This window comes from Mesoplodon bidens (assembly GCF_964165515.1).
Source record: "Mesoplodon bidens genome assembly, chromosome: 13".
NCBI classification, from domain to species: Eukaryota; Metazoa; Chordata; class Mammalia; order Artiodactyla; family Ziphiidae; genus Mesoplodon; species Mesoplodon bidens.
In genome coordinates this window covers 23,263,555-23,276,964 of record NC_138169.1, presented here as the reverse complement: position 1 = coordinate 23,276,964, position 13,410 = coordinate 23,263,555, and the positions used below count along the sequence as shown (strand labels likewise).

The following is a 13,410-nucleotide window of genomic DNA, read 5'->3' as shown; positions in this document are numbered from 1 at the left end:
CAGGGCGCTGCACATACAGTGATAGGGGCAGGACTGCAGACTGGCTATGAGCTCTGCGAGTGCCGGGTCTCCCCTCACAGCTGTGTGTGCACCTTTAGCCAGATTACCTGGCCTCTGAGTCCGTTTCCTCACTCCGGTCATTAATTAGATCCCCTCCCAGGGTGCCTGTGTGAGTCAGATAAAATGCTTAACATAGGTGAAACACTTGGTAAATGACAGCTGTGTTTGTCATCATCAGATTTAACTCTCACAGTAGCTCTACAAGGTGAAGAAACTGAGGCTCTGCAGAGTTAAGAGGCTGTCCCAAGGTCACGGGTAGTACATGGAGAGTGATGATTCAAAGCCAGCCGGTCCTGTACCATGGTACTACACTACTGTCATTGCCCTGGTCCCCAAAGAGGGAGGAAACCCAAAAGGAAACACCACCCTGAAGCCAGGATTAGCCCTTTAAGGGCCTTCAGGTGTTGTCTAGCTCATCCCCCTATTTTACAGATGGAGAAACTGAGTTCAGGGGCATATGTCCAATTATGGAAGTGCTGGGCCTAGACTTCAAACTCCTAGCCTAGAGGCCTTTGCTCAAGGCTGCTTTGGCCCCATGGAGACACCATGGTGTGTGGTTTTATTTATTTATCAACTAAAACAGGGATACTTTTTAAAATTTTCAATTTAATCACAGTATGACACTAATTCCTTAATATCAATTATCTAGTCAGAGTTCAGATTTCCCTGATTTTCTCATAAATGTTCTTTGTTAGTTTTGTTCTTACAGTTTGGGTTTTGAATCTGGATCTTTTTAAGGTCCATGTGTTGCAGTTGGATGAAGCTTCTTTCAAGTGTCTTTCCATCTGAATGTCCTGCCATCTTTTATTTGTTGAGGAAAGTAGGTTGTTTGCTCTGTAGGTTTCCCCCAGGCTGCATTTTGATGATTGCATCCCTGCGGTACAATTGAACGTGTTGCTCCCTCCCCCTGTATTTCCTGTAAATTGTAGGTAGAGTTAGAGACCTGATCAGATTCCATTTTTAGCGGGGGAGGTGGGTGTGCAGCACTGTGTCAGAGACATTGCGTGATTTTATCAGGAGGCACAGGCTGTCTCTATTTTTGAGATGTTAGCAGCATTGACAACTGATGCCAGGATCTCTTAATTCATTAGGAAATTCATGTTTTTATTATCAACATTTTATTCAGAATTGTATGAACCTTGCTGAATTTTCCTCAAGAAATTGTTTTCCAGAATGATCTCCATTAGGCCACTTTAATTCATTAATCAGTTTTTCATTAAGGCATTGAATTATTTTCAATTATTTTCCATTTCCACTTTACAAAGATTTTAAAAATCTCTTCTTTTAAAACTTTATAACAAAGACTTGAGTAACTGAATAGTTTTTTGAATAGTCATATTTTTATGAGTATATAGCCTTCGGGCCTCTCACTGTTATGGCCTCTCCCGTTGCGGAGTACAGGCTCCGGACACGCAGGCTCAGCGGCCATGGCCCATGGGCCCAGGCGCTCCGCAGCATGTGGGATCCTCCTGGACCAGGGCACGAACCCGCGTCCCCTGCATCAGCAGGCAAACTCTCAACCGCTGTGCCACCAGGGAAGCCCTAGCCTTCTCTTTAATGGCCATTATTTTTACCAAATTCAGTTGTCCTGAGCCACATATTGCAGATGGAAATTTTGTCGAGAAGATTTGATTCTTCCATCAGGTTTCATCAATTTAAAATCCTTATCTTGGGCATTTTTAGCTGTTCTGTTTCATTTTGGCTGATTCTGTATATTAGTAACAGTCACTAAATATTGGCTAAAAGACTGACAATTATTCATTTTCTAGCCGGTTCTCTGTGTGAAGCAGCAAAGGGGACAGAGACCCTTGGGGATTGTGGTGGTGCAGGGAGACACTGTCAGGAGAGAGAGCAGGGCAGAGCCAGAAGCTGCCACCCTCCCGGTGCTAAGTTCCTGGAGGCCTGCTGGCTCAGAGCAGCAGTTCCACCTGAGTCACTCCTGATGCTGTCCCTGGAAGGCGAAGGGGAGCTCCCGTTGGTGAAGGGAAAGAATGGGCCTCATTGACCTTTGTGATCAAATTACTCCATTCTCTCCCCATCTCTTCTCTGATTGTCATGTTTAATTACATGTTTAACCATTGTGAGTAGGTGGCTGTGGCATCACCGTGTCTCTCTGCTTTACAGCACTAGGTCACCTTGTCTCCAGTCTATGTGATATATCTTTTTCCGGGAATTTTAAAGGGGACCTGTTTCTGTGATAGCATGAGATTTGGTAAAAAGTGAGATAAGCACAATATCAAAGCTTCACACTGGATCTCTCTGGGGTAGAAGGCATCTGTTTTGCTCCTATGAAAATTCTGATTATTCCTATTGTGTCACAGGGCTTTGCTCCCCTGAGGAAAAGGCTCTGGTCACCATGTAACTCTTGAAGGGATAGGTTTCTTAAAAAATTGATGGTTAAGAGTATTACTGTCTTTGATGGAATAGAGTAAATCCTGGCTCCAGCACTTACTATAGCAGTGTGGTCTTGGACAAGCCATATCTTTTAAAGCCTTGATCTTCTCCTCTATAGAATGGAAATGATGATACTCCCTACCTCATAGGGTTATGAGTATCTGATGACCTCAGGCATATAAAGGGTCTGGCTTTGATCATCTGTGAGAGGTGGCGTTACCACCGCCAAATGCCCACGTCTGCATGGAAGCAATGGGTTGGCCGGCGTTCTCACTGCAGTCTTTTCCCTCTTCCAGTGACTTGCTGTCTCCTGACTCAGTCCTGAGCTGTTTGTATCCTGGGGATCATGGAAAGAAAACTCCAAATCCAGCCAATCAGTATCAGTTTGATAAAGTTGGGTGAGTCAGCAGCATTTCCTCCTCTCCCAGCCTCTCTGCTTCTGAGTTTCTCCTGTGGCTCAAACCCAAAGCTGGAGACCTGTTAGGGCCAGAGTCCTCCCAGGGGGCAGGGGAGGTGGTGGGGCAGGAGGGAGTGCTCTGTCCAGAGAAGGGAACACATGCCTTTTCCTGCTTATGAGGCCATGGAGGGTGGGGAAGGGTGGAAGGATCAAAACTCTGGGAACGTGATAATAGATGTGTTTAATGTTTTAATTCTCTGAGGATTAAAATTTTTTAAATATTTTATAAATTGGTGGACTGATGAAGAGATCAAGTACACTGCCTTTTTATTGAGATTTACTAATGAGTTGAAGGCTGCCAAGGGAAAAAGAGAAAAGTGACTAGGAGAGATGAAATTCACAGTAGGGAACTGATGAAGTTAAGAGGCTTTGCTGGCAGCCTGGCCGTGGGTGCAGCTGAGCCTGTGGGACCGTTCTGTTTTGGGGGGATGAGAAGGTGGGAGGAGGGATATATCCGGGGACCACTGCAGAAATGACTTATAGAATCATTTCATTCTGTGTTCTTTTCTGCAGCATCCTGACTCTGAGGGACTACGTACTTGACTTAGGGCATCCCTATTTGTGGGTGCAGAAGCTGGGTGGCCTCCACTTCCCCAAAGAGCAGCCCCAGGTGTGTCTACTGATCTGGTCCCCTCGGCTGAGGACCTCTATTCCTCTCCTCCCGTACAGACTCCAGAAGGGCTTTGGGACTTTGAACTAGCAGAATGCTATCCCTCTGGGCTATGATCTATCTTCCCTCCACTCGGGATACTAAAATGTCCAAGGCCTACAAGTGTTTAGGTACCTTTTGCCTTTGCCATGAGCCTGTTAGCCCTCTAGGTCAAAGTAACTTGGATCCTTGCCCTGTGTGCAGTGCAGCTCCAGGTGCTGCTACCCCTTGGTCTTATGTACAAAGGTGCCAGAAATGAACCCTAGGGGACCTGGCACCTTAGCAGAGGCCTTCCTTTTCCACAGCCTCTCAAGATCTCAGCAGCTTGTATCATTCCTGTTGGGACTCAACCTCTGGCCTGTCACAGCAGGAAAACCCTGCTGTCCCCAGAAGGCATCTCAGGACGTGGGTGGTCCAGGCTGCCACAGGCAGGCAGGTCCTAGGAGAGAGGGGTGCCTGGAGGAAGGGATAGGGAGCTACTAACGTGTGCCACTCGCTGTCCTCCGCAGCCCACTGTGATCGCTGACCACTCGCTGAGCGCCAGCCACATGGAGACCACCATGAAACTGCTGAAGACCAGGGTGCAGTCCCGCCTGGCCCTCCACAAGCAGTTTGCCTCCCTGGGTAAGCTGGTGCTAGTTAGGGCTGTGGCCTGAGAGCCACTCAGACAACACAGGGACAAAGACAACGGAGCCCTGCACTCAGATTTCTTGAATCCTGATGACAAATCAAAGCGGGCTGGCTTTCTGGCTCTTGTTGAGCAGAGGTGTTAGATGGGCCACTGGGGAGAGCTGTAGGCCGCCAAGCAGAGGTCTGAGCTCTCCTCAGGGCCATCAGGGCTGTCTCAGCCCAAAGCCTTTTGGGGGCCCAGGTTAGCAGATTGGTCAGGAGCATCATGCTAGGTCAGTGCACGTCAGACTTTGATGTGCGTTTTTTTAAAAAATTTATTTATTTATTTATTTATTTATTTTTGGCTGTGTTGGGTCTTCGTTGCTACATGCGGGCTTTCTCTAGTTGTGGCAAGCGGGAGCTACTCTTCGTTGCAGTGCATGGGCTTCTCATTGCAGTGGCTTCTCTTGTTGCGGAACACGGGCTCTAGGCATGCGGGCTTCGGTAGTTGTGGCTCACGGGCTCTAGAGCACAGGCTCAAGAGTTGTGGCACACGGGCTTCGTTCCTCTGCGGCATGTAGGATCTTCCTAGACCAGGGTTCGAACCCGTGTCTTCTGCATTGGCAGGCAGATTCTTTTTTTATATATAAATTTATTTTATTTTATTATTTTTATTTATTTATTTATTATTTTTGGCTACATTGGGTCTTTGTTGCTGCGCACGGGCTTTCTCTAGTTGCAGTGAGCAGGGGCTACTCTTTTGTTGCGGTATGCAGGCTTCTCATTGCGGTGCCTTCTCTTGTGGAGCACGGGCTCTAGGCACGCGGGCTTCAGTAGTTGTGGCACACGAGCTCAGTAGTTGTGGCTCGCGGGCTCTAGATCACAGGCTCAGTAGTTGTGGTGCACAGGCTTAGTTGCTCCGCGGCATGTGAGATCTTCCCGGACCAGGGCTCGAACCCGTGTCCCCTGCGCTGGCAGGCGGATTCTCAACCACTGCATCACCAGGGAAGCCCCAGCAGGCAGATTCTTAACCACCGTGCCACCAGGGAAGTCCTGATGTGCGTTTTAATAGGAGCCTAATTCATTCCAGGCAGCCAGAATCGTGCTGGGAGAAGAGCCATGAGCACAAGACAGAGCCCTGCTTTTGTGGAGCTTACTCTCAGCTTACTTGAATACAGCTGTCCAGGGATCCATGCCTCATCCCTCCCCTGACACCTGAACTGACATCCTCCAGGGTGGGGCTGAGCCCCTGTGTTTTCCATAAGGTCCCAGGTGATTCTGATGAGCCCTTGACCAAGATGGTGGCCATGTGGGGCTTTTCATTTGTTCATTCTCTGAATAACTTGTAACAGCCTACCATGTACAAGGGACTTGTAAGGAGTGAGGGTTAAGATCTTTCTGATCTAAAAGAGCCACTGTCAGGAAAGGCTTTGAGTTCCCAGGACCCGTCTGGGGGCCTCACGTGGACCCTATTTTCTCCAGAGCAGCACTGCTTGCTCCCCATCAGCATTGCTTAGTTTGTTTTGTCCCAGGGTTGGGTGATTGTCATCCTGGACAGCGTTTACCGTGTTGGCACATTTGCTTATTGAAACGCCAGCAGGAATTCACCCTGGAGCAGTCGTCCTGCTCTTTTCCCTTAGAGGAACCAACACAGAACACTTCACTCCTTTCTCCATCAAGGTCAGCTCTGAGAACAGCCCTCTTGGCTATTTGGTCTAATTAACAGTCACTGCTGCAGAGACACTGTACATCTGATTCTGGCTGCAGGGTTTTTTTTTGTTTGGCAGGCCATCATTTGCATTAAGGATAAAATGCTGTGAATGCTGGTGCTGGGTCTGGCCTCAAGCACAAGCACTGGGTAAAGGTCAGGTTGGTGTGCCTTCGTTTCTGGCACGTGTTGACCTGGACAGCTGAGTACTGAGTGTACCTGGACAGCTGGCAGGGCCATCTGAGCCCTGTACAAGATGCTAGTTACCCAGCTGTGACAGCTGATTTCTACCTGTGACACCACCTGTCCTGCTCTCTTTTAGAACACGGCATTGTGCCAGTTACCAGTGACTGCCAGTATCTCTTCCCTGCAAAGGTTGTCTCTCGCCTGGTGAAGTGGGTGACGATTGCCCATGAGGATTATACGGTAGGTGGAGGGGTGACAGGCCACTGTTGCTGTCCTGGGGTCTGCAGGCCCATGTCACCTTTCAGCTCCTGCTCCTCCACCAGAAGGGCAGGGGATTTGACTAGAGGAGCCAGCAGTTCACCCCTTGTCCTTGGTGACTTCTAGGAGCTGCATTTTACCAAAGACATCATGGAGGCGGGACTGGCTGGGGACACCAATCTCTACTATATGGCACTCGTGGAAAGGGGCACAGGTAATTGCTCTGCTGATCACAGTTGCTGTAGGCAAGGGGAGCCGCTGAGAATAAAACATTCCTGGGAGTTGCCCAAAGGAAGCGAAATATCCTGGAATCCTGCAGTGGGGACTTAGCAAACAGTCATGGTTGTGAGAGGCAGCATTCAGGCGGGACTTGTTCTGCAACAGTCATGTCCCGTGATTTATCAGCTAATCCTCAGGACAGTCCTGGGGCTGGTGATATTCCTGCTTTGTAGGTGAGGAAAGTAGGGCTTAGTCAGAAACCCAGTCTGACCTCTGAGCCTGAGCTCTTAGCCCCTTTGTTTCATTGCATTTTAGAATCAGATGCCTGCTCTTCCCCCTCTTCAGGGAAGGGCTGTCACTCTCAGGATGTGAAGTGTAGGACCCTCCTCCCTCTCTGAAGTCCCTGCACTCACTTGGGAGGCATCAAGAGCTGTGATTCCTCACAGCTGTCCTGGCATCTGCTCGGCCAGGGCTTCCTGCTGGAGCCACCCCGATGCTGCCTGTGGTGCTGTCATCTGGCCCCAGCCTTGGGAGGTCTGGCACAGCCTGCAGGATCCCACCCCAGGGGCTCAGTGCTGAGGCCACAGGGCAGAGGAAGTTGTCTGTAGTTCCAAGACAGTACGAGACATGTCAGGAAAGCTTGCACTCTTTGATGTCCAAGTTTCTCTATTTCTTCCCTTCTCCTTTTCTTTTCTTTACATGTTTTTAGAAATATTCTGAGGAAATTAAATAATTTCGGATACAGTTGAGGCTCCTTGATCCCACTTCATTCTCACCCTGACAATAGGTGACTGCTGTTAGGAATTTTGCATTTGCTTTTCATCCTCTCCCCTTTTAAAAAATACTTTAACCTCATCCCTAAACAACAGAGTGCTATTTTAAAAGAGCACAAAATATGCATCCAGTAATTTACAAAGCCCCAAGGGTGGGAAGTCATTGGAGGACATCACTTCTGCTTCCTGGTTGAGCGGAAGAAAGCTTGGAAAGATGATAAGTATTCTAGATTCGTACATGGAATGAATGTGATCATTTAAATTTTCATTAGATGCATTATAGAATTTGAAAAATTAAGAGTGAAATTTAAATGAATAAGTGAACAACAATTACATGGTATGGGTTAAAAACAAAAAATTAGTGAACAGAGATAAACCCCGAAATATGTGCAAACTGTTATGACAGAAACAACAGGAAAGTGTCACTTTTTAATAAATGTTGTTGCGACTGGGAAGGATTGTTTTAACCTACACTCTCTTGTTCTCTTATTTATTTGAATTACTGGTGGGTCAGAGAGTTCCTTTTTTCCTCCATAAATAATGAAAAAGGAGTGGCTAAATGCTTAGCCCATTGATGGAGAGGATAAATGTCATCCTATTGAAAAAGGCAAAGGCTATCACCAGAGAAAAAATGAAAACGTTTAAAAATGCAAATATTTCATTTAATGATTATGAACACAGCTTTGGCATCAGGTAGTTCTGATTAAACTCAGCATTGCTGCTTTGCAACTGCTTGATGATCTTAAGGAAGTTTCTGTCAGAGCCTCAGTTTTTTTATATGTAAAATGGGATAATAATGGTACCCACCTCAGAATCGTTATTAGGATGAAATAAAATGTGTGCAAAGGGCTTAGCACAGTGCTTGGAAAACAGTAGGTAGTCATTAAATGTTAGCTATGAAAAAGCTGCACATAACAAAATAGATAAAAATGAAGAACAGAATAGAAAAAATATATTTGACTAATATAACAGCTAATACCCAATATTGTTGAAAAGGAAAAACAGATAGGAAACCTTCACGTGGGAAAATCCTTAACTTGCTGGCAAATAAATGCCAGTGAAAACAAACTTCTGTCAAAGGAGTAAATAGAACTCTTGGGCAAACTCATTGTGGACCAGACTCTGGGGAGTCCACACAGCTCTGTGTCCTTGGAGGGACCAGAGTCACAGGACCTCACATTCTGCAACCTGGCAGTTCCACTTGGGAGATTCTAGAACAAAAGTAAAAGTCAGTTAGTACCAGAATGTGCTCTGAGCACTTGGATTAATGTGAGACCCAGAGCTAGCCTCAGGGGTCCAGCGGGGAGGGTGTCTCGGCTAACAAGCCAGGTCTCAGAACTGAGTTTTCCTCCTTTCCCGTCCCTTCCCAGCTAAGCTCCAGGCTGCCGTGGTGCTGAACCCCGGCTACCCCTCCATCCCACCCATTTTCCAGCTCTGTCTGAACTGGAAAGGGGAGAAAACCAACAACAACGATGACAATATTCGGGTAAGGACCTGCTGGGGGTGGTGGGAGGAGCAGGGAGAGCCTCCTTGGGGAGGTGGGCAGTGGCAGAACCTGCCGCAGCTGAGGGCTTGGGCACTGGCACAATTCCCGGGGCAGAGGGGCCTGCCGGGATTTGTAGAATTTACTGGAGGGTGCATGCCATAGTAGCAGAAAGAGCTCAGACCCACCTCAACCCCTTATCTAGCTTGGGGTCCACAGGCTCACCCTATTTATGAAATAGGGATAATATAAATACCTGCTGTGAAAGGTTGTTGTTTGGGCTTCTGTGGAAATGAGAATAAACTCAGATACACAGAAAGTGCTGGAATGAGATGATGTCCGAGATCATTGCATCTGTTAGTTATTGTTATACCTGTGGATTTGATTCAGTAGTCGTGGAGCACGTTTTTAACCCTAACACCTGATTTGGATCTTACCTTGAGATTCCTCTTCTACACATCTTCGTCTCTGTCTGTCTGTGGATGTGCAAGGCAGGGAAAGTTCTGAGTCAGGATCAGGAAGACCCCATTGTCTTGAGGAGAGGGAGCTTCAGGACAAGTCGGTCCGGCTTGATCTGCAGAGGCCCAGCTCCTGTGGAGGCCCGGGTGCAGTTCTTGTGAAACCATCAGACCCAGCTGGCCTGAAAGTGGTGCTGAGTTTCTGGTTTTCCCACCCATAGGCCATGGAGAGTGAGGTCAATGTGTGCTACAAGGAGCTGTGCGGCCCCCGGCCCGGCCACCAGCTCTTGACGAACCAGCTGCAGCGCCTGTGCGTGCTGCTGGACGTCTACCTGGAGACGGAGAGCCACGACGACAGCGTGGAGGGGCCCAAGGAATTTCCCCAGGAGAAAATGTGTCTGCGGCTTTTCAGGTGAGGTGAGGGGAGGGGTGGGGGTGCCGGGCCCAGGGACCTCCAGCCCTGCCTCTCACAGGGACCTGGGGCAGAGGTGAGCCTGGCATGGAAGGCACACACATTTCCCAGTGCACTAGTCTCCATTCACCATGGAAATTAAAATCCTGCTGCCAGATTTCCTCGGGAGAGCTTGCCCCCATCTTCCTAAAACTTTCCCTGTGGCTCCCATCCTACCAGCCTGGTCCAGTTGTTCATCATGAACACCCCCCAGAGGTGGGTCACACGCCAAGTGAGCAAGAGGATTTGACTGAACTTTCCTTTCTCTACTTTCTTTTTTTTTTTTTTTTCTTTTTCCTCTCTCTACTTTCTGTGGAAAACAGTAGGTTTGCTTTTCATGGTCCAAATGAACTTTTTAAACTATATGCATCCCACCAGTCCCCAGAGTCTGCTGTACTTCCTAAGGTACTCACACATCTCAGGGGATCGCAGCTATAGGCAGTCAGGAGTCACAGAAGGAACCAGCTTTGAAGTAATACAAACACAAGTGCAGATCTCTGCTTTCCTGCTCACCAGCTGTGTGACTTTGGAAGAGTCACTTCAGCTCAGCTCTGAACCTTTCTCAAAGGTGTTACCTTCTAACTCATGATGAAGTAGAGAGAGTTCATGTAAAGCTTCCAGAATGGATCCTGGCACAGGCAGAGGCTCAGAAAATGCCAGCAGGTCCTGACAGCTTGGTATTTAGCGTGTCTGCACGCACAGCACTGCTAGCTGCTTTTCCTTTTGCCTTGGTGTTGGGTCCTTTCTTTCCCTTTCATCCCTTAACTAGTGTTCTTAGAGCCAGTTTCAGAACTCTAGAGTCCACACTGCTCAGGCATCCCTTCCCTTTTGGGCAAGGGGTTGGGGAGGAATGGTGTCTGCGAAGGGCTAGCATCTGTATCTAATCAGGACATCCCTTTGTTCTCTGTCAGTCTAAAAGGTACCTTACCTGCCCCTTGCCTTCTTCTCACACAGCCAGCTTCAGCTCCTAGAAGCTGCCCCAGCATCCTCCCACCTCCGTCTGGCACCTCCACCTGGCCTGGTTTGTCATGCTAGCTGATAATAACCAGCTGCAGCCCCGGAGTGGCTGCTGACAAGGCAGAGCTGGCGGCTAGATGTTGGTGCCTTCTAGGACTTGCTTTCCCTGGTGTGTCTGCGTGAGAACTCAGCTCTTACCCCGACTCCCAGCCTGCTGTAGCACATTTCCAGGGTGGGAGTTCTCACACGGCCAGTGTTTATATTCTGTTATCTAATGGTTCCCGAAGGACCCATTTTCTGAAGTGGTTGGTATGTCTCCCAGGCTGAGCTCCTCTGGCAGGACATTCTGGGAAGGTGCTCCTTTGGCTACTCAGATCCAATTAATTCCATGACTGATGAGATGTGGGATGTGAGGTTCTTGGCCTGGAATTCAGCTGACCACTGGGATCAGGCCAAGGGGCTGGGCTGCAAAGGGCTGGCCTGGGCCGCAGGAAACACAAGGTCTGGCTCTTCCCGTGGCCGGGTACCTTCAGGCTATGGGGTCTCCATCAGCTATGTGCCTAGACTTACCTGGATGACTGCACCCTTCTGATGTTGGGGAGGTACATGACGTCATGGCTAGGAGCAAAGGCTTTGGGGGACTTGCCCTGGTAGTCCAGTGGTTAAGAGTCTGTGCTTCTGACGCAGGGGGCTCGGGTTCGTTCCCTGGTCAGGGAACTAAGATCCCACATGCTGTGTGGCATGGTCGGAAAAAAAAAGAGCAAAGCCTTTGGGGCCAGAAAGGCCTAGGTTCAAATGGCAGCTCCAGCCTATGTGATTAGGGTCTGTACTTAACCCCTCTGAGATTCAGATTCCTCATCCCTAAAATGACATCCACTTCAGGTGTTGTTGGGAGGATGAAATTAAACCAGGCGGAGCGTGTAAAGTGCCAAGCACAGTGCAGGCAGAGTAAGCCCTCCCTTAAGTAAGTGATTGCACACCCCTACACACACACACCCCTACACACACACACCCCTACACACACACACACCACACACTGCCTCTCACCCTCCCTCAGACCAAGATCCAAGGTGTCACCTCCTGGTTACCATTGAATGTCAGTCATAGGCAGATAAATGAGAGGCCCTTTAGCTGGATGTCATTCACTGTGGAGTTGTATGGAAAAGAACCCTGTGTGAAGTTTTGCTTGGGGGGCTCAGGATTGGAGCTGAAGCACCTAAGCTTCGCAGGGTCCAGGCTTTGGCTGTGATTGTCAGCCTGCCTGTGGCCAGCAGGCTTTGGCATCAGACCTGGTTTTGAATTTGTGTGTGCTGTGCTGCTTTCTGACCACATAATGTTGGGCAGACAGTTTACGTCCCTAAGCCTGTTTCTTCATCTTTAAAATCTATAAAATGATAGAAATAGCGTCTAAGAAGTAGTGAGTATAAAGCACGTGGCTCTTGGCAGGAACTTTATACAGATTCTTTTCACACCCAGACTCCTACCTGCATGGGAATCTCCCTGCAAAGGAGGATTTTATGGTTTTTCTTTAATCATAGAAATAAAACATGTTTGTTGTTAAATATAACAAATAACAATGAGCAGTTTTGTAAAAACACTAAAAAGTGAGGGTGCCCAAGCCCTGTCCCCCAAAGTGCACGTCGTCAGTGAGGGCCCTTCCAGGTTTGTGTTCATGGCTTTGCAGGCACATAAAGACATTTTTTCAGAAGTGCGTCACACCTTTCATATTGTTCTGCAGTCTGCTTTTCTTACAACATTCCTTTTTTTTTTTCCCTTAACAGCTAATAGTAGTCCCTTGTGTGGATGAATTGTAATTTATTTTATCAGCCCGAAGGGTATGGTATTAACACTATTCTCCCTTCTCCTGTTTCTCTAGGGGCCCCAGCAGGATGAAGCCATTTAAATATAACCATCCTCAAGGATTCTTCAGCCATCGCTGACCTCCCACTCGGCCTGTTGTTTCCCCCCAGACCCAACTGCTGCGCCTCTGCTTTCTGCTCTGGCGCACATGTGGCTCCTGTTTTGGGTTTTTTTTTTGTGGATGAATTTTTTTTTAATTTTTTTAAAATTATGTTTCTGCTTTATAACAGAGTGAATCAGTTATATATATATACATCTGTTCCCATATCCCTTCCCTCTTGCATTTCCCTCCCTCCCACCCTCCCTATCCTACCCCTCCAGGTGGTCACAAAGCACCAAGCTGATCTCCCTGGCACATGTTTTCTATTTCTAGCCTATTAAAGTGTCACCTGACCATGTGGCCTTTGTGTCTCCTTAGGGAAGAAGGGGTGGCTTTGCAGTCTGGATGGGCAGGTGGGAGCTGAGGCACAATGTGAAAGAGCATGTGTGGATAGGCTTTCCCTAGGTGGCCAAGAAAAGCAGAGTGAGAACAATTCACCTTGCTTTGGCAGGTCCTCATTATCTTGGTATTTGTTATGCTAAGTCCCTGCTGTTAGCAGGTGGCAGGGGAAGCCAAAGTCGCATAGCACAAAAAGCAAAAGCTCATTTTCCCCCTTCCCCTCACTCTTTCCACTGGACCTTGTCACTGTCTCTGATGGCCAAATTCTCCTGATTGGTGGCTGTTAATAATCATCTGACAATGCAACGGAAACAGGCAAATACATCCCAAAGAATAATTGTAAATCTTACAGGATTTCATGAAGTTGATGAGAGTGATGTTGGAGAATCACATGCAGATCTACTGTCCAGTGATGCTCTGGCAGAGTGCGACCAGGTGACATCTGAGGA

General features: G+C 48.0%; 1 protein-coding gene across 4 annotated transcripts in view; it reads left to right on the top strand.

The window, feature by feature from the left end:
- The window catches only part of THOC5 (THO complex subunit 5), a 31,588-nt gene extending 18,668 nt beyond the window's left edge, over positions 1-12,920 (top strand). For all 4 annotated transcript variants that reach the window (XM_081253328.1, XM_081253325.1, XM_081253326.1 and 1 more), the window contains 8 exons: positions 2,751-2,852; positions 3,425-3,521; positions 4,070-4,184; positions 6,200-6,303; positions 6,448-6,535; positions 8,684-8,799; positions 9,476-9,666; positions 12,539-12,920. In XM_081253328.1, the coding sequence (XP_081109454.1) occupies positions 2,751-2,852; positions 3,425-3,521; positions 4,070-4,184; positions 6,200-6,303; positions 6,448-6,535; positions 8,684-8,799; positions 9,476-9,666; positions 12,539-12,602 (877 nt within the window). In that variant the 3' untranslated portion in view covers positions 12,603-12,920. The remainder of the gene's footprint in view (positions 1-2,750; positions 2,853-3,424; positions 3,522-4,069; positions 4,185-6,199; positions 6,304-6,447; positions 6,536-8,683; positions 8,800-9,475; positions 9,667-12,538) is intronic.
- Positions 12,921-13,410: the final 490 nt, after the last annotated feature.